Source organism: Xyrauchen texanus, chromosome 39, assembly GCF_025860055.1.
Source record: "Xyrauchen texanus isolate HMW12.3.18 chromosome 39, RBS_HiC_50CHRs, whole genome shotgun sequence".
NCBI classification, from domain to species: domain Eukaryota; kingdom Metazoa; phylum Chordata; class Actinopteri; order Cypriniformes; family Catostomidae; genus Xyrauchen; species Xyrauchen texanus.
This window is the reverse complement of record NC_068314.1, coordinates 34,944,692-34,970,998: the sequence shown is the minus strand read 5'-3', so window position 1 is coordinate 34,970,998 and position 26,307 is coordinate 34,944,692. Positions and strand designations below refer to the sequence as shown.

At 38.9% G+C, this 26,307-nt stretch overlaps 1 protein-coding gene across 7 annotated transcripts in view; it reads left to right on the top strand.

Moving 5' to 3' along the window:
* LOC127632799 (sodium/calcium exchanger 1-like) overlaps positions 1 to 25,567 on the top strand; it is a 48,248-nt gene extending 22,681 nt beyond the window's left edge. For 3 of the 7 annotated variants that reach the window (XM_052111574.1, XM_052111575.1, XM_052111573.1), the window contains exons 3-10: positions 4,825 to 4,931; positions 7,258 to 7,278; positions 10,066 to 10,083; positions 12,078 to 12,146; positions 16,395 to 16,522; positions 23,131 to 23,230; positions 23,491 to 23,763; positions 25,180 to 25,567. In XM_052111574.1, coding sequence (XP_051967534.1) covers positions 4,825 to 4,931; positions 7,258 to 7,278; positions 10,066 to 10,083; positions 12,078 to 12,146; positions 16,395 to 16,522; positions 23,131 to 23,230; positions 23,491 to 23,763; positions 25,180 to 25,556 — 1,093 coding nt within the window. In that variant the 3' untranslated portion in view covers positions 25,557 to 25,567. Of the gene's footprint in view, positions 1 to 4,824; positions 4,932 to 6,429; positions 6,534 to 7,257; positions 7,279 to 10,065; positions 10,084 to 12,077; positions 12,147 to 16,394; positions 16,523 to 23,130; positions 23,231 to 23,490; positions 23,764 to 25,179 lie in introns of all 7 variants that reach the window. The other 4 variants (XM_052111576.1, XM_052111577.1, XM_052111579.1 and 1 more) reach the window with 4 other exon arrangements.
* Positions 25,568 to 26,307: the final 740 nt, after the last annotated feature.

The window sequence follows — 26,307 nt, the reverse complement described above, 5'->3', positions numbered from 1 at the left end:
AAACCTCCCGAAGCTCTTTGGATGAAAACTATAGCTACAGCTACAGGCTAACATGTAAAGTCATATTTTCACTGACATAATTTCATTTGTGAATTTAAACTGTCTCCAACCACTTTGAATCAAAAGCACAAGAGCAGTACAGTTAAAACAAGTTAACACAGCACTACTATCACAAGTAGGTGAATAGCAGACAAAATTTAAGCCACACATGAGTCAAGAATAATTGTTGTTTGTTGTGTGCTAAATGACTAAATCGAGAACTAGAGGTCAACCAATGCCGATAACTAATGTGGTGGAAAAGGCTAATTACCAATTAACCAGCCAAAACTTTTTCAAATCAATTAATTGAATGTTAAAAAAAATCCTGTATCAATAACCGTGCACTAGTCTATAAACAGTGACAGAGACTTGGCTGTCGTTGTTGATTTTTTTGAAAACCGATAGTTCAAGAATCAGCTTATTATTTGGCTACACCTTAATCGTCATCTGCTATTTAATTGGTCAATTGCTATCCACATGCTCTTCAGATTAGCTTACTCTCTATATTTGGAAAAAAAGCATTGCTGCTTACCATATATATATATACTGTATATATATATATATATATATAGCATATAGCATTGTTAGATATATTGCCGCTGGATATCATTAAACACAGGACTGATGTCCTGCAAGTAAATGGACAAGTAAATTATGTCGACAGACTGTCTGGTTTTGTTGCACAGCCTTATTAAACAGACACAGAATAGTGCAGCATGTTGGGTATTTTTACATCTCTCCTCTGTGCAGGGAGACTTTAATAAATGCATAGCATGTAAACAGAAAGACAATGTGCACTTTTGTAACTCTTCATGTCCCGGGCAGCTATTTTCTATAGATACAAGCATTATAAAATGTCAGCTACCATCTACTTGGCTTTATTTTTGACAGTGCACTACGTTTTATCCAATTTATGTGAGAGCACTGATTCAAAGTGCAATTTTCGTGCCAGCGCATAGTACAAGTGGGCTGGAGTGTTTGCGCTATCTGTAGGTGTATGCGCGCAAACTGTGGGGCAAAGCGCAATTTGCTAATTTTCAGAGAAACAGGTCACTGCGCTTAGACATTTCAGTAGCACGTCTGTTTTCAGTGCAAAGTCTAAACTCATTTCCTGCTTTTGTAGTTTGGAGATTCCACCAGCAGGTGGTGATAAAGTTCATGTTCAAACTCTGAAAATATAGTGGAACATCAAATCTGTTTTTCAATTAGTATCATTCCCTTTATATTTGGATTTATGATCTAATTTGTATTGGTATAGGCTATTTCAAACCTTTTGTCTTATGGTGCGTTCACATACAACGCAAAGAAAATTTTCACCTTGCATTGCTCGGCCGAGTTTGACCACTGGATTATAAATTTAAGTTTAAACTCGAGTAACGCAACCCGTGAGTATTCCCCCTTCTTTTCCAGAAAAGGACAGGAGGAGGGGCTTCTATGACTTGGTTCATAGTAAAGTACAACCTATAGCTGGAATCAAGTAGACGCGCATATTTTCGGAACTTACCAGGTAGTCCAACTTCCTCGCTCACTTTCCTCCAAGCGATGTCTTATTTCGGTCGGTCTCTGTACATGAATGTGTCATACAATTCCGGGTGCCCACACACACACACACACCGCTACAACAATTTTTTCATAAATTTTTCCAGATTTCTTCTGCTACTACGTCAGTACATCAGTGACATCCGGACAATCTCAATCCTGAGAGGCTTTTGCGACAACGTGTCTTGCGAATTTCTCGCTCATGTCCGACTCACATCATTCACTTCATTAGTGCCGCCCGGCGCGAATTTGTGTATATTCGCATCTTTGCATTGACTTGAAGCGAAACGCTCGCTTCGCGTTGTATGTGAACACACCTATAGAGTGATTTTAAGCCACTTCGTTGTTTTGATAATATTTTTGTTTCTTTTGAAGTGTAATTTCGATGTAGAAATATATTTTGTGTGTCAATAAATGAACTTTTTCTTCTTTCGGCTGCTCCCGTTTGGGGTCGCCATGCAGACTTGGCACAGGTCTCCCGATGCTGTTGTAGCCCCCAGTGGCTGGAGGACTCTCACACACACCTACGGGACAATTTAGAGTCTCCAATTCACTTAACCTGCATGTTTTTGGTTTCAATCAATGAATAACATTTTTCAAAATCTAAATCGCCTGGTAGAAGTGAATTGCGGTATTTTTAGGCTATTTTTCAGGCTGGTCCAACCAATGCGCATGCATATTCTCGAGTCAGCTGACACACGATGTCTGGATCTGCACTTTTACCTGCAAAGCGAGGCTTCCTTTTCTACACCCACCATATCTGGGCATTCCAATTTCTCCCATTAAGTTTAAAACAAGTGCTCCTTCTTGGGCTAAACAGTCTCTGGTATTGCTCTGCTTGTCTGTGCTTGCTATTTGTTTTTTCTAAGAAATAAAAAAAATGTAAGGACAAGTCTTCCATGTAGTATTTCAGTTAATTTGGACATAACAGCAACATGCATAATGATTATAAAAGAAATAGCAAAATGCTGTTCACAATAGTTTAGATGCATTCACACCACAGGATAGGTCAACTTCATTGTCCTACAACACAACAGTACCACGTTTGTATAACAACCTCTATGTTACTGGCAACAAATTCGAGACTTTGCGCCAAAGAGAGCCTAAATGACCACAGACTGGAAGAAGTGTTTATTTTGAGCTCATAGTTGGATGTAGAGCATTTCAGCGGGTTGTGTGTTTACTTTGTCAATAATCTGACCAGGTTTGTCATCATTTATTTTTGTCTCATGACAGTTTTTGTAAAGGGAGAGCTTTTAATGAACATTATAGATTATCTTTGTGTAATGGTTTGTTTAAATTACTTAAATTGATGATATTTGTTTGGTAGGTGAAAACAAAGGTAGAGAGAAAAAAGAACGTTTTTTTTTTTATTACAAAACAAGACGAAGCACTTAAAGGGCTTTCAGACCAGTGTTTTTCAATAAACACAGCTGTCATTGCTGATAATTGCAGATCATTTTTCAAATGCTTTCATTTTGGCCTCTCTGAGACGTTGTATGATAGCCAATATCTTCCTTTCCTCTCTACCTTTAAGGGATGGAATATAAATAGACAGGATGCACAGTTTAACATTTAATTCAGACTGATGTTTGGTTATTCATGTTTTTGAGATGTTACAGACATTACAGTCCATTTTCTATAAAGCTGAATTAATAATTATTATTCATACTAATGGCCAGCACCATCCAATCACTGCCAAACATATTAAGATTCAATTTTGCATTATAGAATGATGCATCTATGTACTGATTACCAGTACATTTTTGTTCCTACCCTCACCTATGGTCATGAAGGCTGGGTCATTACCGAAAGAACTAGGTCACGAGTACAAGTGGCCGAAATGGGCTTCCTCAGAAGGGTGGCGGGCTTCTCCCTTAGAGATAGGGTGAGGAGCTCAGTCATCCGTGAGGAGCTCGGAGTAGAGCCGCTGATCCTTTGCGTCGAAAGGAGTCAGTTGAGGTGGTTTGGGAATCTGGTAAGGATGCCACCTGGGCGCCTCAATAGGGAGGTGTTTCAGGCACGTCCAGCTGGGAGGAGGCCTCGGGGAAGACCCAGGACTAGGTGGAGAGATTACATCTCCACACTGGCATGGGAACGCCTCGGGGTTCCCCAGCCAGAGCTGGTTAATGTGGCTCGGGATAGGGAAGTTTGGGGCCCCCTGCTGGAGCTGCTGCCCCCGCGACCTAACTTTGGATAAGCTGTTGAAGATGGATGGATGGATGTACTGATTATCAATGTCCCATGTCTGCAAAACATGTTGAGTTGTCCAAACATCATCCGCAGCCTGAAACTGAACTTTTGGTCGGATGTTAGGAGTGAATGCACTTGGCTGCACAGGAAATCTATAGGATGCTCCCTTGCTCCCTATATAGTGAATGACTTGACCTCCAGTGTGCTGTCTGTCTGCACTGGTCTCAGAACAGTTCAAAATGCATCTTATTTTCATCTTAACTCTATTCACTAATTCACTAAATAAGTGAATGACCCACAGATGTGTTAATGCTGAAAGTTATTCAAAATAACTAACAATTTATTAGTCATTTCAAATAGCATTTAGTCATTAATTAATCATCAATTAATCATTAACTTCTGATCCTTAAAAAAAAGTGTAATTTTTTATTTTTTATAGGTTCATGCAATTTCTGTTGACCGAAATAATGGTTTTATATTTTTGTTGTTTTAAGAATTGTTTTGAATTCACAATGTTTTGTTTATATGTAGCCAAAAAGCCATTTATTGCCTATAATATACTATTTACTGGCAGGTTGCCATTGTGCCCCATGCTGACAAAATTGGGGCAAGTTGTCTCTAGAGGCCAATGTGTGTTCATTGAACTGTATCTTTATTCCTTGGCAATAATGGTGGAAATGCTCAGTAGGTTTTTTTTAAGGTAAGGCTTTAAGGTACGTGCCTATACAGAAATGGTCTTTTACAGTCAGAAACAAACCTCCCCTGAGAAATATTCAATGGAGTAAAAAATGTGACAACTAGCCCCTGTATCCTACATTGAATAGCTACTGGAGTCCTGCAGTTTTATAGTCTGAAAAATACTGCTTTAGTTGAGTTATACATAGTCTTTAATAGTCATTCTGTTTTCTTCAAGTTTGCTTTTCTTAGCTTTTTGTTCATTTGTTCTGCCGGCTTCTGCCCCGCACATCTTCAGCTGTCTTTTCCTCGTGCTTCTCTCACGTCTGCAATCTTGTTCTCTCTCTCTCTTTCTCTGTTTCTCTCTATCTCTTTCAGCAAAACTATTACGATCAATATAATCGATGACGAGGAGTATGAAAAGAATAAGAACTTCTTCCTGGAGATTGGAGAGCCACAATTGGTGGAAATGAGTGAGAGAAAAGGTGGGACGTCCCCTCCGCTGGTCTCCTTTCCCAGAACAGCCCCAGTGTGTTGCCATCTTCTGGGCTCAGTTTGAAGTGCTCAAACCTCATATAGGCTGCAAATATTATCATTAAATGATTCTGAGAAATTAAAAAGATGGCAGACTTGTGAAGTACATGCTTGACCAACTAGACAACTGCTGTAGCAACTTCTAAGCAACCTACATATAAAAAGCTAACTGGAGCATCACAATTCACATGTAACATTTGACTGTGTGACTGAGTTTATGTTGTAGAACAAAATGCAAAAGTTCTTTCAAGTAATGTTAGACTTATTTTACTCATTTTAGAAAAACACTGTCATAGAGTCATGTTACTTTAGAAGAATGGAAGAAGAATAGAAGCCTTTATTTTGGTCGTATTTGTGCATATATTCAGTGAAATGTATTTGTTTTCACATATCCCAGCTAAGATGGGGTCAGAGTGCAGGGTCTCCTGGAGCGGATAGGGTCAAGGGCCCAACAGTGGCATCTTGGCGGTGCTGGAGTTTGAACCCCGACCTTCTCGTCAGTAACCCAGTGCCTCAACCGCTGAGCCAAAAATGAGTTTTGCGTGGCTTGTTATAAATAAACACTAGAGGCTCAACAACAATGACATCTATTCACTTAAATCACTAGTAAAACGACATATTATCAGTTCATAAACACGTACTTTTCACTCTTTTCCTCACACAATGCTATCTTATGACATCATAACAATTTTTCTACAGCGCATGACTCATTTTAACATTTGCATTACATATCCAGCTACATTTACAAGCTTGTTCAAGCTTGATCTTTTGCAATGCAAAGGACCACGGGTATGAGTCCTGAAGAGCACGCAAGCCCACACATGAGTCCAAAGTGTCATTGAAGCACTAAAAAAATGACGCTGAACCTTTAGCAATTGTTTATGTTTTTGTGGCGGCTGTGGCCCTGTGGTAGAGCGGGTCAGCCACTGATCGTAAGGTTGGTGGTTTGATTCCCGGCCCACATGACTCCACATGCCGAAGTGTCCTTGGGCAAGACACTGAACCCCAAGTTGCTCCCAATGGCAGGCTAGCACCTTACATGCAGCTCTGCCATCATTGGTGTATGAGTGTGAATGGGAGAATGGATGAATGAGTCACAGTGTAAAGCGCTTTGAATACCGCTAAGGTTAAAAAGGTGCTATATAAGTGCAGACCATTTACCATTTTCATCTAACCTTTGCTTTTTCGAACACTATCAGTTAGGTTTATGTTTAAGGTTTAGGGTAGAGAGGTCGGTTTTGTTGATTTAAAACTAGAGCATTAGCCTTAAAAACCTCATCTTTTTGGGAGAAGATTTAACTCACTTTTAGCGCCACACAGTGGACATTTCACCTCGGATCTGCCACAATATGTGTAATGAACTGCGTAATGCCAATCTGAGTTCCAATCTCACACTGCTCAGTTAATGCACAAGCACACTTCAATTGTGATTTTATGTTCCCCCCACAGGAAGACCATAAAGGTTAAAATTTTTGACCATGAGGAGTATGACAAGCATGCAAACTTCTTCATAGAGCTGCAAGAACCAGAATGGAGGAGGAGGGGATGGACAGGTGAAAGATAGCTAAAAAAAAGAGTGAAACAAGGCTTTGTCTTTCTCTGCAGCTGCCCTTCATTCTGGCCTCTGTCTTTCCCTTCCTCCACTCCTCCTTCAAAGCTGATCCTTTACTTTTATTCTACTATTGCTTAAAATGATTTCCTCCTTCTCAATTTCACCGGATTGATCTCCTGAGTTTCCTCCTGGTCAGAGATTAAGAGCTGTCTCTGAGAACAGGCGCAGAACTTTAATCGGAGGATTCTGGCCTGGACTAAAGTTGTAGGGACCGCTTCCTTCAGGCCTGGATGACACTAGGACAATCGAAACCATAATTAGCAGCAGATATGGAGCTTGTGTCATCTTCTGGTTTCTGATATGTCTGTAAACATATAGGAAAAGTTAGGAATCATCAGAGTGACCTCTAGTGAGCACTAAAAATGCTTCAATTTAGCATTTTTCAAATGTATTTGTTTTTCCATAGACTGTCTAAACTGATTAGTGACCTATAAATCATGCAGAATTCCTCGAGTCCACTGAGCTACTGTTCACCAAAGTTCAGAAATCTTCCATTTGTTCATATCTTTTCCCCACCTGGAATAGTCCAACAAATTAGCACCACAATGTCACTCCCTGACTCTCTGCGATACTGTATTGCTTACTTCATTCACACTCATTTGCTCTTTCTTTATCTCCATTGTTTTCTTTGTCCTTTTTGTTCTGTCTTTTCTATTATACTTCAGCTATGTTGCTGCTTGAGTGTGGTAAGCTGTCTCTTTATTTCTGTAATGCAGACTCATTTGTCACTTTATACAGTGGTGCCAAAAATGTTGACACTTCAGTCACACTAACTGAAAACATGTGGGAATGTTATTGCATTTAAAAACAAAAAATCAAAACAAGTGGCATTTATTACTAATATTAATGAATATAATATAATATATTTGTATATATCTCTGTAATGAACATTTATGCAGTTTTATTTGTCACTATTGTCACATTATATATATATATATATATATACCACCTGCCTAATATTGTGTAGGTCCCCCTCGTGCACCAGAAATCCCAGAAATCCTCAAACCAGCCCGTCTGACACCAACAATCATGCCACGGTCGAAATCACTGACATCACATTTTTTTCCCCATTCTGATGGTTGATGTGAACATTAACTGAAGCTCCTGACCTGTATCTGCATGATTTATTCACTGCACTGCTGCCACATGATTGGCTGGTTAGATAATCGCATGGAAGATTGTTGGTGCCCGATGGGCTGTTTTGAGTATTTCTGGGATTTTCACACAACAGTCTCTAGAATTTACTCAGGATGGTGCCAAAAACAAAAAACATCCAGTGAGCGGCAGTTCTGTGGATGGAAATGTCTTGTTGATGAGAGAGGTCAACAGAAAATGGCCAGACTGGTTTGAAATGATAAAGTCTACATTAACTCAGATAACCGCTCTGTACAATTGTGCCGAGAAGAATATCATGTTCTGAGATGCAGGTTGGCACTCTTTTGGTGGCATGAGGGGGACCTACACAATATTAGGCAGGTGGTATATATATATATATATATATATATATATATATATATATATATATATATATATATATATATATATATATTTAATGAAGATAAAAAGAACTTTGGAGACTTATAGTGGAACTTGTTTCTAGTGAATTACATTTGTGGTAAAATTTGAGAGTAACTGACCTGGGGAACAGTTGGTGTAAATTAAATGCAAATATGGTTTGAAAAGTGACATTCGATTTTAGAAACGGTCTAGCATCGATTGTTTGCAGATGCCACTTGGTTTGAGGTTTGGTTATCTAATACAAATAAAGGTGTCACTTAAAAATCCTTTTGTGTGGTTACTGTATTATCTTGTGTAACTCTTTGTTCAAACATGACAGGGGCGTAGCAGTCATTTTAAATGTGTTGGGGGTCACAGCTGTCAGTATGTGGCTCGCACAGACCCATCACTTACTGTGCCGTATTAATATATTACAGTATATATTTACTTGTAGTATTTGTAGTAATTTAAAGATTCAAGTATTACAATAATAATTGATAATAAAGGGCATCTTGTGGATCACTTGCTTCTGTTTCACACATGACAATAAAAGACTGAACACAAGCTGGTCCTGAATAAATTATTTAATCAATTACAATAATGACACCTGTGCATTTGCACAATTAAATTTTTACTCTGTGCATTGTGGGATTTAAAAGTATCCAAGTGAATCGAGTGTTTTGACGACGTTCACCAACATTCATTCAGATCAGGACTGGACTGGTAATCTGGCATACCGGGCATTTTCCCGGTGGGCTGATGCACTTTGGGGCCGATCAGGGGCGGACTGGCCATCAGGAGAACCGAGCGGGCCGGTGGGTCGGCAGTGAAACGTGTTGAATGTGCCGCGATTGGGCCAGTTGCCATGTAAAATCCCAGGCCGATTTCTCTTCCCAGTCCAGCCCTGGTTCAGATCCATTTAATGATTCAGTGAACATTTCTGCTGATGCCAGAACGTGACAAATGAGCGTCCTGTGTGAAATGAATGAATCAATGAATTAACGATCAAAAGAAAATTGTAATCCTTTAAAACTTGCATGTCTACAGACCTACAAAGAGACTTTGGTAAAGTTTTATGAATTATAAGAAACAAAGCACATCTATAATTTCCCTACAGTTTGTGATCTGCTCAGCATGACTTTTATCATAAGACAACAATAATAATCTTATAATAATTATGATGAATTTCAATAACGTCCGTACGCTTTTCATGTATACAAAAGTGTACCTACATATCAATTATTCACTTCAATAAATGCATAATTGTTCTAAGAACGCAGCAGATCTTTCTTTTTTCCTACAGTTTGTCGACTGCACACTAATATAGCGGTAAAAAACAGGAGCTGATATTAAAAACCGCTTTACATATTTAATCTGTAATCTGCTTATATTGGCAAAAAGAACCGATCAAACTATTTCCTCCCAAACATAATGTAATAATCATGATTTAATGAAGACTCATGTGCCGATATAAACTCATAACGTGCATTTCACGTAATGCTGCCAATCAAGAAGGATATGCCGATAAATAACTCTCATTTGTGTGTTCGTCATCTCTAGTTGATTCATTTAGAACAACATCAACGCTGATAAAAACATGGATAAATGAGCATTGTTGAAAGCAACTTAAATGAACGAAGCCGCGTTGATTAGACTGTCTGACAGATTGACTATAATGTAAAGGTTGTTTCGGCTCATGAAACTCACCTGTGATTGGCTGGATGGTCGCTCAATCAGCCCAAAGTAACAAAACGCAAAGCTACGCTACTAGCTGCTACGCCCCTGAAACATGCTCACATTCATGATCTTATTTCACATTGTCTCCATCATCTCATCAACCAAACATCCCATTAAAGCTAACTCATACATTCATGTACTATAGGCGACCAACATAGTTTTCTATCATTTCTAAAACTAGATCTATAAACCCTTTAATGAACAAAGACTGAGTTAATCTTTGTGTTTTATGGTTTTAGGTGGCTTCGTAAACACAGGTATGGTCATATTTTCAGTCATATTTCAATACAAGATATTTAAGATAACTTGCTTCACTAACCGAGCGTTTGGAGTTTCAGTCATAGATTGAATCTCTTCTGTGATCTGTTCCTTGATAGACAAGCAGCTTTATGGTAATATGATGACCAGACATGTAGATTAGAGAGTTCACTGCTATAGAATACATTTTTATGTATCAGTATTTTTGGCTTGTTTTATACTAAACATACTTAATATGAGAGAAATGAACTGGAGATGTAAAACTGTGTAAGATAATAAGACTTTAATGTTAGTGTTGTCACTTCATCACCGCTTTGCTGAAACTAACTTATCTGTGTATTTAATTTAAGTCATTTTACATTCAATTTCTAAGCATTATTACAGTGATGCCAGCCCCTTATTTTCAACTCGTGCACATGACACTCCAAGTTAAATGAATAAATGCATGAACTGTCAGTGCTGTCAACTTGCTGGAACTTGCTGAATGTTTGCTTCTGAAAAGCCTCATTTTCTGCATGCCAAAAAGTTTTTATATGACAGGCAATGGCACAACCCACGAAGTCACCTTTTCAGCAGCTCTCGTTTGCGTGATTCCCAAAGGTGTCCAGGCTGGTTCCTGAATGAGAATACCTGTAGTCTGACGTGTCGGTGCATTTGTAACCTTTTAGTCAAAGTTGCTCAACTGTGACCGCATGTACAATTATTCTTCAAACATCGTCTCCTCTTTGAACAATCTGTGTCTGAGGAGTTCATCACTGAGTGAACAGAACTAGCTAAAATTAGCGTACATCTGTCAGAAGAATGACATGAATTCTAAAGGAAGGGTGTGTGTGATTTTACATGTGGAGGTCTACACAAACGTTCACACCTCATTCTGTGACAATTCTTGTGTAAATCTCTTCACCACCCCAACTCCACCTTACTTTGTTATTTTGTTTCTATTAACTTTATTATACAAAAGGTGATGTTTTTACAGGATGTTTGCGTCACTATTCACTTTTATTCTTCTTTCCATACAATAAAAGTACATTTTTAAAGTCATTAAAGGAACAGTTCACTCAAAAATGAAAATTCTCTCATCGTTTACTCACCCTCATGCCATCCCAGATGTGTTTGACTTTCTCTCTTCTTCAGAACAGAAATACAATTTTTAGAAGAATATCTCAGCTCTGTAGGTCCAAACAATGTAGCTCCAAAAAAGCACATAAAGTCAGCATAAAAGTAATCCATACGACTCCTGTGGTTTAATCCATGTCTTCTGAAGTTGTATGATAAGTGTGGGTGAGAACCAGATCAATATTTAAGTCTTTTGTTTTACTACAAATCTCCACTTTCACTTTCACTTTTACTCATTTGATTTTGGTGATTCACATTCATCATGCATATCACCCCCTACTGGGCCACAGAGGAGAACTTATAGTAAAAAGGAACTTAAATATTGACCTGCATCTTACCCACACTTATTATATTCCTGATGACTTAGATTTAAATACTGGCAATTTATGGATTACTTTTATGCTGTCTTTATGTGCTTTTTGGAGGCTCAAAATTGTGGTCACCATTCACTTGCACTGTATGGACCAACAGTGTTGAAATATTCTTCTAAAAATCTTCATTTGTGCTCAGCAGAAGAAAGATAGTCATACATATCTGGGATACATGAGGGTGAGTAAATGATGAGAGAACTTTCATTTTTGGGTGAACTGTCTCTTTAAATATTTCTAGGTGGAATGTGGTGGGAGACTAACTGCTTGAGTCAAGTAACTTGCAAGCTAAATGCTATTTTTACTATGTTTTGTTTTTACGTGCATGGGTTATATCACGGCTTTACATATGTTCTTTATGTTCAGGTCATTTTCACAATTGTTTTCTACGTCATGTGTCAACAAACACTGAACTTTTGCTGTAGTTGTTGCATTATCATTGGTAAAACTCTGTGGATTTGTCAGCGCCTGTATTAACACTGTTCAGTGATTGTGTTTGGGCTCATCAGGCAAGGATGTGTACCGGAAAGTGCAAGGTAGAGACAAACCAATCCCCTCCACCATTATCAGCATCACAGGTATTCATTTCCCCTCGTTTCATAACCTTTGTTTTTCTTTTCATTATTAACGGAAGAGTTCAAAATGATGTACTCAGCCCCGTGCTGTTCCAAACCTGTATGCTGTTGGAAAACAAAAGGAGAATTGTTGAAGAGTCTTCGCACAGCTCTTTTCCGTTCAACGACCGTTCGTAATGACCAGAGCTGCCAGACCATTTTTATGGTGTTTTACAATGTTTTTGTTTTTTAGCTTGACTGACTTAAGCCTTATTCAAACAGGATTCATTTTCCATTGTAGACTAGATTCACTGTGAATTTAAAAACAGCAGGTTGACATTACTTGATCTAAACTTGGTCTGTGCTTAACAAAATTCAAAGCACTGCCCCCAGTGACCGATTCGGGAAGTGTTTTTAAACGTAATGCCCACAGAGGGGTGCTAAAAGCGAGTTGTAAACCAAGTTGTTGTTTTTTTTAGCTATAAATGATGTTAAACAGTGAAGAGGAATGCAACTTATGAAGTATACCCCTAAGCCTAATCGTCAGTGGAGTAGAAATGTAGCCTTATAAGGAAATTTGATCACCTGAATCGCGCTTGTCACTTATTATGCGAATGCAATTACTTCCTGGTTTCAACGTGGGACAAGAACCGAGGTCTCCCATCCTGCTGAAGCAAACCGCCATTAGTTGCACCTTTGGAGATGGGGAACATACTCAAACTGATGCTAAAATGTCTGATAAGAGATGGCACTTGTCAGTAACTCGGCATAATGTGGCCGGTGTCAGGGTACTGGAACATTCATTAACAGCATGCCGACTTCCCAATCAATCATGTTGTTCCGGACATATGTCTGTAAAGTAATTGTTGCTGTGCACGGCTGTATTGTTTACTGTTTATTTTCATGGGAAAGTCTGAAAGAAAAAAGCAAAGTCTGTAGATATTGCAGAGATTTCCAATCGAAACAGCCATGCGACGTACGTACCTTGTTGCAACACCGCTCCTCATGGTAAGACAGCATGAGGTCAGAACACAAACAAAAGGCTGCAGTTGGATGAGTGCTAAAAGTCTGTGCTTTATGTAAATTTAGGGCGAAGGACACTATCATAAATTATTCAAACAGATGATTCACAGTCATGCAATTCGGGGAACAGTATTTTAGGAGGTTTATGATCAATGTACCTCCTTAATAAATAAATTAAATGTGAGAAATGTCTTACCTACTGTAAGTTGCCATATGCATTAATCCTCAAATAAGTGCTTTGCATTTTCTTGATGTTTTCATGTTGCATATTCAGGCTTTGCATCTCCACATGATACCACACAATGAACTTTGGTTACAAGGTAAAAACACAGCATCCCAGAGTGCCTCCATACTTAAAGAGATAGTTCACCCAAAAATGAACATTCTCTCATCATTTACTCGCCCTCATCCCATCCCAGATGTGTATGACTATCTTTCTTCTGCTGAACACAAACAAAGACTTTTAGATGAATATCTCAGCTCTGTTGGTCCATACCATGCAAGTGAAAGGTGACCAGAACTTTGAAGCTCAAAAAGCACATAAAGGAAACATAAAAGTAATCCACACGACTGCAGTGGTTAAATCCATGTCTTCAGAAGCGACATGATAGGTGGTACAAACAGATCAATATTTAAGTCCATTTTTACTGTAAATCTCTGCTTTCACTTTCACATTCTTTTTGGCTATACGTATTCTTCATGCATATTGCCACCTACTGGGCAGGGAGAATTTATAGTAAAAAAAAGACTTAATTATCGATCTGTTAAATATTGATCATATCGCTTCTGAAGACATGGATTTAACCACTGGAATATTATGGATCACGTTTATGCTGCTTTTATGGTCTTTTTGGAGCTTCACATTTTTCATCACTTGCATTGAATGGACCAAAAGAGCTGAAAATATTCTTCAAAAAATCTTCATTTGTGTTCTTCAGAAGAAAGAAAGCCATACACATCTGGGACGGCATGAGGGTGAATAAATGATGAGAGAATAATCCCTTTTAAACGTCTAAAAATCCCAGGAGATTGGGTAACCTGTGGGTCAATGATTTGACGTGCATTTTATTTTTCCAGATCTGTTGAATTATTCAAAAAATACATTACAAATGCATGCATTCAATTACTAAATTCAAAGTCATTTTGATATTTTCTCTGGGGTTTAAAGTAAAAAATGTCATGTGGTGGGGGGCCTGGGTATCTCAGCGAGTATTGACGCTGACTACCACACCTGGAGTCACAAGTTCAAATACAGGGCATTCTGAGTGACTCCAGCCAGGTCTCCTAAGCAACCAAATTGGCCTGGTTGCTAGGGAGGGTAGAATCACATGGGGTAACCTCCTCATGGTCACTATAATGTGATTCGCTCTCGGTGGGACGTGTGGTGAGTTGCGCGTGGGTGCTGTAGAGAATAGCGTGAATTCTCCACACGCGCTAGGTCTCCGTGGTAACGCGCTTATCAAGCCACGTGATAAGATGTGCGGATTGACGGTCTCAGACGCGGAGGCAACTGAGAGTCGTCCTCCTCCACCCGGATTGAGGCGAGTCACTACACCACCACGAGGACTTTGGGAATTGCACATTAAAAAAAAGCATTATTTTGGTCATATTATTACATATATATTGTCACAGTCTTTTGACATTTTTATTTGGTGTAAACCTAATAAAACCTATTGATACTCCTGACTCCAAAATATTAGTAAAAAATATTAAATAATTTTTTTTTATTACTGTAATGATTAAGTTGCATAAACTCTCATGCAGTCAAGGTGCAAGGAAAGTATTTTAATACCTTTTACTTTTTGATGGTTACACCACATTTTTTAAGTAATTAAATCTTGTTTTCTTCTTTTTATTTTTGTAGAAAATGCTTTAAAGGTTTTTAAAAAGAAATTGTGAAACCAACATGAACTTGACGCTTGACGAATGTGTTTGAAATGACATTTTTGAAAGATTTCTGGAATAGTATAACCTGGGGGTATATTTATCAGATATGTTATAGAAGTGAAAATGCGGCAATCTTACCGGCGTCGGAACGCACAGTCCGTAAAAGTCTAGAAAAATGACTCGTATGACCGATTCACACTGTATTAAAATCACAGAGAAGCTCTAGAAATTATTACAAATACGTCCCGATATAAAACTAATCTTGTCTGAATTGGGCTGTAGTCACTGTAAACTGGTATTGTATAGAAAACAGCAGTCATGTTCAATGGACAAAATTGACCAGCATACAGGTTTTGGAACCACGTGAGGGTGAATAAATCATGTATTTTTTTTTTACTGTAAATGTGCTGTCTCAGTGTGTGCATGTCATTTAGTTAACTTTTACGTTACCTTTTTAGGTAACCTAAAAAGCCCATATTTGGACAAACTATTTATTTTCTCTTTTTAAACCATCCGTAAGGCCCACGCCTCTCTGAGTTTACCTTTAAACATACAAGATCAGGCTTTCCCACCCTTCTGAACAAACATTGCATAGCTCACATTGCAAATGTTTTACAACATCATTGCAACCCTGTAAATTATGTTGTAATACAGGACTGTTTTTGTTCACTGTAAATGTGTGGAGTGTGCATGTGAGTGCATGAGTGTGCATGTGAGTGCATGAGTGTGCATGTGAGTGCATGAGTGTGCATGTGAGTTCATGAGTGTGCATGTGAGTGCATGAGTGTGCAAGTGAGTGCATGAGTGTGCATGTGAGTGCATGAGTGTGCAAGTGAGTGCATGAGTGTGCATGTGATTGCATGAGTGTGGAAGTGAGTGCATGAGTGTGCATGTGAGTGCATGAGTGTGCATGTGAGTTCATGTGTGTGCATGTGAGTGCATGAGTGTGCAAGTGAGTGCATGAGTGTGGAAGTGAGTGCATGAGTGTGCATGTGAGTGCATGAGTGTGCATGTGAGTGCATGAGTGTGCATGTGAGTGCATGAGTGTGGAAGTGAGTGCATGAGTGTGCATGTGAGTGTGCAAGTGAGTGCATGAGTGTGCAAGTGAGTGCATGAGTGTGCACGTGAGTGCATGAGTGTGCACGTGAGTGCAGGAGTGTGCACGAGTGTGCACGTGAGTGCATGTGAGTGCACGTGAGTGCATGAGTGTGCATGTGAGTGCATGAGTGTGCACGTAATTGTACTGTTTTGATGAAGTTATTTGTATAAATGCCATATGAATCTTTCCCTCATTCTTTGCTTTACATCTAATGCTCTGTACTCTCGCATGCTCTATGTCCTTTTCTGGTCTCTCTCTCTCAGAGGATGGGGAAGAGCAGACCTTGACCAAAAAAGAGGAGGATGAGAGGCGCATTGCTGAGATGGGTCGGCCCACGCTGGGTGGAAATGTCAAACTTGAAGTTATCATTGAAGAGTCCTATGAGTTTAAGGTACAATACCATTCCGCTCCAGCTGGCATGAAATAGACATTCTAGCCACGTCACAAACACATTTAGTCTAAGCTTGAGCGATGGCATTTTGGGAATGAATAAGGGCTGAGAAGCTCTTAAAGATGAATGAGAGAATAGCAGGGCATCTGGACATGAGCGATGTGATTCTTTGAAAGGAGCCCCAGCTGGAGACCCTTCAACCTTTAATTGCTTCTCAAATACAGAGGACATATAGAGCTTTCATGTTAAAAGTGTTCCAACACATTCTCCATCTTTCCATGGCTGTGTGCAAAAGATAAAAAATGCTGTCTACGCAGACAGTTTACAGAGGAAGGTAAAACAAGGCACGTCTGAACATGAGTAAATTCAGGTGATGTTATGGTGCATTGGTAAGGTTGCACCAGCTGTTCGTAAGATCTCGCTTTTTTTTTCCTCCCAATTTTGGAACACCCAATTCCCACTACTTAGCAGGTCTTCATGATGGCGCGGTTACTCACTTCAGTCCGGGTGGCGGAGGACAAGTCTCAGTTGCCTCCACTTCTGAGACCGTCAATCCGCGCATCTTATCACGTGACTCGTTGTGCATGACACCGCGGAGACTCGCAGCATGTGGAGGCTCATGCTACTCTCCACAATCCACGCACAACTCACCACACGCCCCATTGAGAGTGAGAACCACTAATCACCACCACAAGGAGGTTACCCCATGTGACTCTACCCTCCCTAGCCACTGGGCCCATTTAGTTGCTAAGGAGACCTGGCTAGACGTAAGATCTCACTTAAGGGCTTAGTAACTAGTCTTAGTCACCGCAAGCCTTTTCGACATTTAATTACTTGCAGGATATGAATTATAAATATCAACAATTAAATTTTCACAAGTTAAAATACAAATTCTTGATATTAGAAATGGAATTACAATAAGTGAAAGTGCAAATTTGATATCAGAAATTGAATTTGCACTTAAATCTTGATATAATCAATTACGTCAACGTGCAGAAATATAAACTTTTTTTATATGAAAAATGTAATTAACTAGTAAAGACGAATTCTTGATGTCTGTAACAGAATTTATTTCTCTAGTAGAATTTATATCAATAACTTCATGCTTGTGCCTGTCATGTTCATTGTTGTCCTTTGTTCTTTTGTGTACTTTTATTTTGAAAATTCCTGTTCAGTTCCTAGTTTTGTCACATCCTGTTTTCCCTCCATGTTTTGTATCTGGGTTTTATTGGTTCATTGTTTGATTACCTTGATTCAGTTCTTGTTTGTCATTGGTTTTAGTTAATTATCTTGTTATCCTGTTTCAGAGTTCTGTTTGTTGATTGGCCTTGTTACCCTTGTCCTTGTGTATTTAAACCCTGTTTGTTCCTTCATTCCCTTGTCGGTCGTTGAATGTTGTTGTACGTGAATGTTATGGGTGTTTCTCCTGCCTGTGGATGTTTTTCATGTTCATGTTGTTTTCCTCTCGTGGATATTTCTTTGTTCCTGTTTGTTTGCCCTCACTTTGATTTATAATAAAGAACCTGCTTTTGGATCCGCACCTCCTCGTCTGCCTTCACTCCTACATTCGTTACAGTGCCAATGTCTGTTCCGGATATCAACAAATAAATAAAAAAATATATATATTATTTTTTTTTGCTAATTTTTATATCAGTTTTCACTAGTGACAGTATTCATTTCAGATATCTGTAACGTGTTTGCAACTATAGTAAGAAATATTTTTTTTTTAGATATCTTTAATCACATTTATTGATATTTTAAATGTATTTCCAGAAATCTGAAATACCAAATATAACATGTTGAAAAACATTTACAGATGTCAAAAATTAGTATTTATAATTCAATTGTTGAGGCCATAAATGGATATTTTTGCTGTAACAATGTAATTATTAATATAAAATTATATAATTTTACTATTAAGAATTGCATTGCTGATAACTAGTCAGAAATTCATTTGAGATATCTGTAATTGCATTTTGAATAGAAGTGAATGACAGATGATTGTGAAATTCTACTAGTGCAAATTCAATTACAGATATCAAGAATGATGGTTTTACGAGGTGAAATTAAATATTTGACATCAAGTATGTGTTCTTCTGCGAGTGATTACCTCGTTTTTTTCCATTCTTAAAATCAAGAATTAGCATTTACTAGTACAAATGTAATTTTTGATATCTATAATTCAAATTGTACATTTATTGATCCATTTATTGTGTTGAAAATCTGTGCATTTCATTTTTATCTTGTTACGATTCATCTTTTTCACCTAACTATCACATAACACATAACTATCTAAATTTAGTAATAAATAAATACTAATAGAACAGACTGTAAAAGTCTACATTTATTCATTTGAATTTTATATATATTTTGCATTTGTTGCCTTTGCATGACACTTGGCAATGCATAAAGTAAAGTGCCCCGTTCAGATCAGTTTCATGCCGAAAAGCCGCTAAGAAGTCAGTTTTCCACATAATGTCCTCTCTCGTAAATGTCAACATCATCATATGTGTCTTAAGATAATCCGAGCCCATCATTGTCATAACAATCACATTTTTATCACATCTTCCAGCTATTACTCCTGGTCGGAGGCTTCTGTAAGGAATTCGTTTATACGCAGGGTTACGTTTCATCTATTTTGTGTGTAAATTGTAATTTAGTGCTCATTTACGCTCTAACTAGTCTAAGTTGTAACTTATGCATGGCTGGTGCAACTGGCCCTTACGAGGGGCCTTCATACACAAAACGCATTGGACAGTGAGGCATCAAGGTCTTGTGTTTTGGGCGCAGCCCACTTCTTTCCTGAGCTATTTTCCTGGCCTCTGTCTCAGAGGTTTTATTGGTTTTCATCATGTCCATCAGTATCATTTACATGGACTCAAAGTCAAATGATTACGTTGTACACTGAAGTTGTACACGATTGTATCGCCCGTACGCAATCAGGTGTGTACAGCCGTGGCCAAAAGTATTGGCAGTGACATACATTTTGTGTTTTGCAAAGTTTGCTGCTTCAGTATTTGCAGATTCTTTTTTCACATGTTTCTATGATATACTGGAAAACAATGATAAGCTTTTCATGAGTTTTAAAGGCTTTTATTAGCAAAAACATTCAATATAAAGAGTCGATATTTACAGTGTTGACCCATGTTCTTCATAACCTCTGCAATTCACTCTGGCATGCTGGATATCAGCTTCTGGGCCAAATCCTGACTGATGGTGATCCATTCGGATTTGATCACAATTTGTGGGCTTCTGCTTGTCCACTCGCCTTTTGAGGATTGACCACAGGTTCTCTATGGGATTAAGATCTAGGGAGTTGCCAGGCCACGGATCCAAAATGTCCATGTAATGATCTCCGAGCCACTTCATTATCACTCTTGCCTGTTGACATGGTGCTCCATCATGCTGGAAAATGCACAGATCATCACCAAATTGCTCCTGGATCGTTGGGAGAAGTTGATCTTGCAGGACATTTTGATACCATTCTTCATTCATGGCAATGATTTTGGGCAGAATTGTGAGCGAGCCCACTCCCTGTGATGAAAAGCAACCCCACACATGGATGGTCTCAGGATGCTTCACTGTTGGCACGACACAGGACTCATGGTAACATTCACCTTTTCTTCACCGGACTATAAATTTTCTAGATGTCCCAAACAGTCGGAAGGGGGCTTCATCAGAGAACTTTGCACCAGTCTTCTGCTGTCCAATCCTTGTACTTCCTGCAGAATGTCAGTCTGTCCTTGATGTTGTTCTTGGAGAGAAGTGGCTTCTTTGCTGCCCTTCTTGACACCAGGTCATTGTCCAAAAGTCTTCGCCTCACAGTGCGTGCAGATGCGCTCACACCAACCTGCTGCCAATATTGAGCTCTGCACTGGTGGTGACACCCTTCCATAGCTGACTCCTCAGAAGGAGAAGTTCCTGGCGCTTGCTGGACACTCTGGGACGTCCTGAAGCCTTCTTCACTGCAGTTGAACCTCTCCTTGAAGTTCTTTATGATCTGGTAAATGGTTCTTTCAGGTGCAATATTCTTTGCAGCAATTTCCTTGCATGTGAGGCCATTTTGATGCAAAGCAATAATGGCTGCACGTCTTTCTTCAGAGGTAACCATTGCTAACAAGAACACAATGATTGGAAGCACTTCTTCCCTCCTTTTATAGCATCAGTCTGCTCTTATAATCCAATCAGAATGATAGAGTGATTTTTCACCTGACTAGTACTCGTTCACACTTTCCCAGGTGCTGCTGATATGATTACTGAAATGATGCTAGCTGGTCATTTTGTGCCAGGACCAAAAAACAGTGACATTTGGGTTTTTGTGATAAAGTAAATTTTTTGGGCCAATGAAGCTTTTTGCAATGATTTAAAATGCATCTGATCAATCTGCACAATAATCTAGAAACAATGTGAATCAACACCACAACAACTGAAGCAACTTTGCCAAACACCAAATTGATGTCACTGCCAATACTTTTGGTCACCGCTGTATTGTTCTGCAATCCACACGCTATTATGTTCTACTGGTGTGACACTACAACCATCAAAACGAGAGTGCAACCCTGACAAATGAGTTTAGCTGTGGTGCAATGGATTTTGTGTTCAGGTCGGCAGAGGTTTCATGACTGATTTCTCGCTGGCTTTACTAGAGGAAAAGCTTTAAGGGGAATCTCCTGTCTAATCTCAGAAAACTGCAGAATTATTGATTATGTGGATAATTGAGTTTTGTTTCTGACGAGATCAGGGGAATTCTCTGTTTGAATACTCATCTTCACGGTTGCTGATTTCTTAAAGGAAAAGTTCAGCCAAAACAAATTGACGAACATTTTGTCATTATATACTCTTCCTCATGTTGGTCCAAACCTATATAATGTATAACTTTAACAACATCTTTAAAAAGGCATCGATTGTGCTATGTTTACGCCTCTCATCCTCACTAGAATGCCGTTTTCTCCCAATGAAAATGGAGCGTTTCATAAATTGCTCTCCACAAGTATGACGTTAGCTTTTCAAAACATTAACGGATTAGTGTTGGGAATGGGAGATGTTAAAGGGATAGTTCACCCAAAAGTGTAAATCCTCTCATCGTTTACTCGCACTCATGCCATCCCAGATGTGTATGACTTTCTTTCTTTTTTCTTAAACACAAATGAAGATTTTTAGAAGAATATCTCAACTCTGTAGGTCCATACAATGCAAGTGAAAGGTGATCAGACCTTTGTAGCTCCAAAAATCCCATAAAGGAAACATAAATGTAATCCATAACTGTCCAGTGGTTTAATCCATGTCTTCAGAAGCGATATAATAGGTGTGGGTGAGAAACATATCATATGGTGGAGTGGTGGTGGCGTAGTGGATAAAGCACAGGGCTGTTAATCAGAAGGTCACAGGTTCTAACCCCACAGCCACCACCATTGTGTCCTTGAGCAAGGCACTTAACTCCAGGTTGCTCCGGGGGAATTGTCCCTGTAGTAATTGCACTGTAAGTCGCTTTGGATAAAAGCGTCTGCCAAATGCATAAATGTAAATGTAAATGTAAATATCAAAATGTAAGTCCTTTTTGTACTCTAAATCTCTACTTTCACTTTTACATCTGAAAGTAACATGAGGCACCTGTTTAGTTGTACTTTCACATCTGAAAGTGAAAGTGAAAGTGGATATTTAGAGTAAAAAAAGGACTTAAATATTTATATGTTTGTCACCCGCACCCATTATATCTCTTTGAAGACATGGATTTAAACACTGGAGTCATCTGAATTACTTTTATGTTTCCTTTATGTGATTTTTGGAGCTACAAAGGTCTGATCACCATTCACTTGCATTGTATGGACCTACAGAGTTGAGATATTCTTCTAAAAATCTTCATTTGTGTTCTGCAGAAGAAAGAAAGTCATACACATCTGGGATGGCATGAGGGTGAGTAAATGATGAGAGAATTTTCATTTTTGGGTGAATTAACAGTTTAATGATATGTTTGGCAAAATGTTCAATCTGCTTTTTTTCCATACAGTGAAAGTAAATGGGGGCATACCCTTAAGCTCCAGAAACTGATTAAAAAGCAACATTATAAGTATCATAGAAGCTAACATGACTCACGCTATTTTCCAAGTCATCTGAACCCATGTGATGGCTCTGTGTGAGGAACAGAGAGAAACTGGCACTGTTGGATCTTACTAAAGTCAATATTTCCTCTCCACCGCAGCGCTCAAATCGCATGAGGGCATGCACATACAGTATATTCAAACTTCTCGACGCCTTGTGCCAGGTTTGACTTGAAGACTAAGAAAATACCCCAAAACTTCTGAGGGGAAGATTTTCAGTGAATAACAACTTCAAAATTCATTCTGTTCTTCACACAAAGCTATCACATGGGTTAAAAACACTGCAAATATATGCCACAAGTGGTATGGGCACCTTTTATAATGCGTTTATGTTCCTGATCAGTCACAGTATGCTTGCATTGTGTGGGAAAACAGCAGTGAGAACATACATCAAAATGTCTCCTGTTGCGGTGCACAGAGTCATGGAGGTTTGGAGTGACCTGAGGGTGAGTAAAAGCTTTTCTTTAAGTTTGTTTACCGTGTTCTAATTACTTTAACCCTCCATCCCAGAGCACAGTTGACAAACTCATCAAGAAGACCAACTTGGCCCTTTTGGTCGGAACCAACAGTTGGAGAGACCAGTTTGTGGAAGCCATCACTGTCAGCTCAGGTGGGTCACTGAGGAACATACTAGTGTTGGGGAAGCTGCTTTGAAACTGATCCTTCCTAAGCGACAAGCTACTCAATTAAAGTGGTTAAACAACAGTCAAGCAACTCTTTTAAAAAAGAGACACAAATCGCTGCCTCAGTCACCATTCACTTGCACTGTATGGCTAAAAAGCTGCAGTGATTGTGATTGGTGGTGCTTGTCTTCACAGGAAACAAACGAGACAATCCATAAACAAACTTTCTCTCCTTCTCATCTAAAAGGTGAAGACGATGATGAGGAGTGTGGTGAAGGAAAGATGCCATCTTGCTTTGATTACGTCATGCACTTCCTCACTGTGTTCTGGAAGGTTCTGTTTGCTTTCGTGCCTCCCACCGATTACTGGAACGGCTGGGCGTGTTTCATCGTGTCCATCATCATGATCGGCGTCCTCACTGCCTTTATTGGAGACCTGGCATCCCACTTCGGATGTACTGTCGGTCTGAAAGACTCTGTGACTGCTGTCGTGTTTGTGGCTCTGGGAACATCAGTACCAGGTACTGCAGAGTTTAAGTCAAGACTCAATTAATTTAAGTGATATTATACATTAACACGAGAAAATTAATACCGTTTAAGGATCATTGAGATTTTTTTCAGCCTGATATCATGAAAGTTGTAAAATGAAAGTGAAATATCCACTGTGTGGCATTACAAGCGAGTACATTGTTCTTACAAACACAATTTTTAAGTGTAATGCTCTTTCAAGTTTTAAATCAACAAACCTACCTTAACCTAAACCTAACCGATAGTGCCAGAAAAGCAATTGTGACAACTGCTGATGTGTTTAGATATCATAAGATAGCATTGTGTGAAAAACAGGGTGAAAAGTAAGTGTTTATTAACTGATAATCTGCCGTTTTACTCGTGATTCAAGTGAATGAAAGTTGTTGTTTGTAGCATCTCTAGTGCTCATTTCATCGGGAAGCTGTCGCTATCCATACAATGTGCCATGTAAAAATCAATTAGCATAAATATAGGTATAGGAAGGGGATTCTATGAGACCAGTTTGGATTTAAAAAATTATTCATTTTCATGACAATTAAGCACATTTCTCTCCCCCCCCCCGAATTCTCATTACCTTAATGAGTTACTTCAACCAAAAATGTAAATTATCTCATCATTTACTCACCTTCATGCCATCCCAGATGTGTGTGACTTTCTTTCTTCTGCAGAACACAAATTAAGATTTTTAAAAGGATTTCTCAGCTCTGTTGGTCCATATAATGCAAGTGAATTTTTAGCTCCAAAAATCACATAAAGGAAACATAAAAGTAATCCATAAGGCTCCAGTGGTTTAATCCATGTCTTCAGAAGCGATATGATAGGTGTGGGTGAGAAAAATAACAAAATTGTAGTCTTTTTTTGAACTCTAAATCTCCACTTTCACTTTTACAATTGAAAGTCACATGAGGCGCCTGTTTAGTTTTACTTACACATCTTAAAGTGAAAGTGAAAGTGGAGATTTAGAGTTAAAAATGACTTACATTTGGATCTGTTTCTCACCCGCACCCATTATATTACTTCTGAAGACATGGATTTATACACTGTTTCCTTTGTGTGATTATTGGAGTTGAAAAGTTCTGGTCACCATTCGCTTGCATTGTGAAGACAAACAGAGCTGACATATTCTTCTAAAAATCTTAATTTTTGTTCTGCTGAAGAAAGAAAGTCATACACATCTGGGACGGCATGAGGATGAGTAAATGATGAGAGAATTTCATTTTTGGGAGGACTATCCATTTAATACAACAAATGTTAACGGCTTCAAAATCTTGAAGCAGATCAAATAAATGTTCTTGTCATTTTATGGTAAAATATGAAATGTGTTCTTGACCCTTGAGCCTTCTTTTCTCTCCTGGCTTCCTCATCCTCTCTTTTTGTCTCCTTCTCTCACACCTCCTTCTCCAAATTAGACACATTTGCTAGTAAGGTGGCAGCCATCCAGGACCAGTACGCTGACGCCTCCATCGGCAATGTGACGGGCAGCAACGCTGTGAACGTCTTCTTGGGCATCGGGGTGGCGTGGTCCATCGCTGCCATCTTTCACCAGGCGAAGGGCCAGTACTTTCGTGTAGATCCCGGCACGCTCGCTTTCTCCGTTACCCTTTTCACCATATTTGCCTTCATCTGCATCACCGTCCTCATGTACCGCCGCAGACCAGAGATTGGGGGGGAACTGGGTGGACCGCGGACTCCTAAAATCCTCACCACCACTTTGTTTTTTAGCCTCTGGCTGATGTACATTGTTTTCTCCTCCTTGGAGGCCTATTGCATCATCAAGGGTTTCTAAATCAACCAATTCAGGATGATGCCACAGACAGGATGTTAAAATCCTTTCAAAAAGGCAAAGACTGACAAGGGAAAAGAGTTTAAAAGAGAAGTGCAAAGCAGCCGGATGTTTTATTGTGCTTTGTTGTGTTGTACTGTATGTTTTATCTGTGTGAATACACACGTGTTTCTGTTTTTGGGAAGTTTGGAACTTGTCTCCAAAGAAGAAAGGAAGATGATTTGCTGTCTAAAACTTTTCCCATTTTTGTAAGCTTTGGTTTGGTTAGTTACAGAGCTTTAGACTGAAGTTTGGTCAAGACACGTCTAAAACTTTTTTAGATGTAAGTTACATTAAAGGGATAGTTCACCCAAAAATAGAAATGCGATCATCATTTACTTACCCTCATCCCATCCCAGATGTGTATAACTTTCTTCTGCTGAACACAAATGAAGATTTTTAGAAGAGTAATCTGTTGCCATTCACATTGATGTATGTATAAACTATAAGTGTTACTAATGCACTCCTGTTATAATTACAAAATAAGGATATCCTTGCATTATTTTCCAATGTCAGTACTAACATAGATAGAGAGACAGACAGATAGACAGACAGACAGATAGATAGATAGATAGATAGATCGAAAGACAGACAGATAGATAGAGAGACTTAAAGACAGACAGATAATAGATAGATAGAGAGACAGACAGATAGACAGACAAACAGACAGACAGACAGACAGACAGACAGACAGATAGATAGATAGATAGATAGA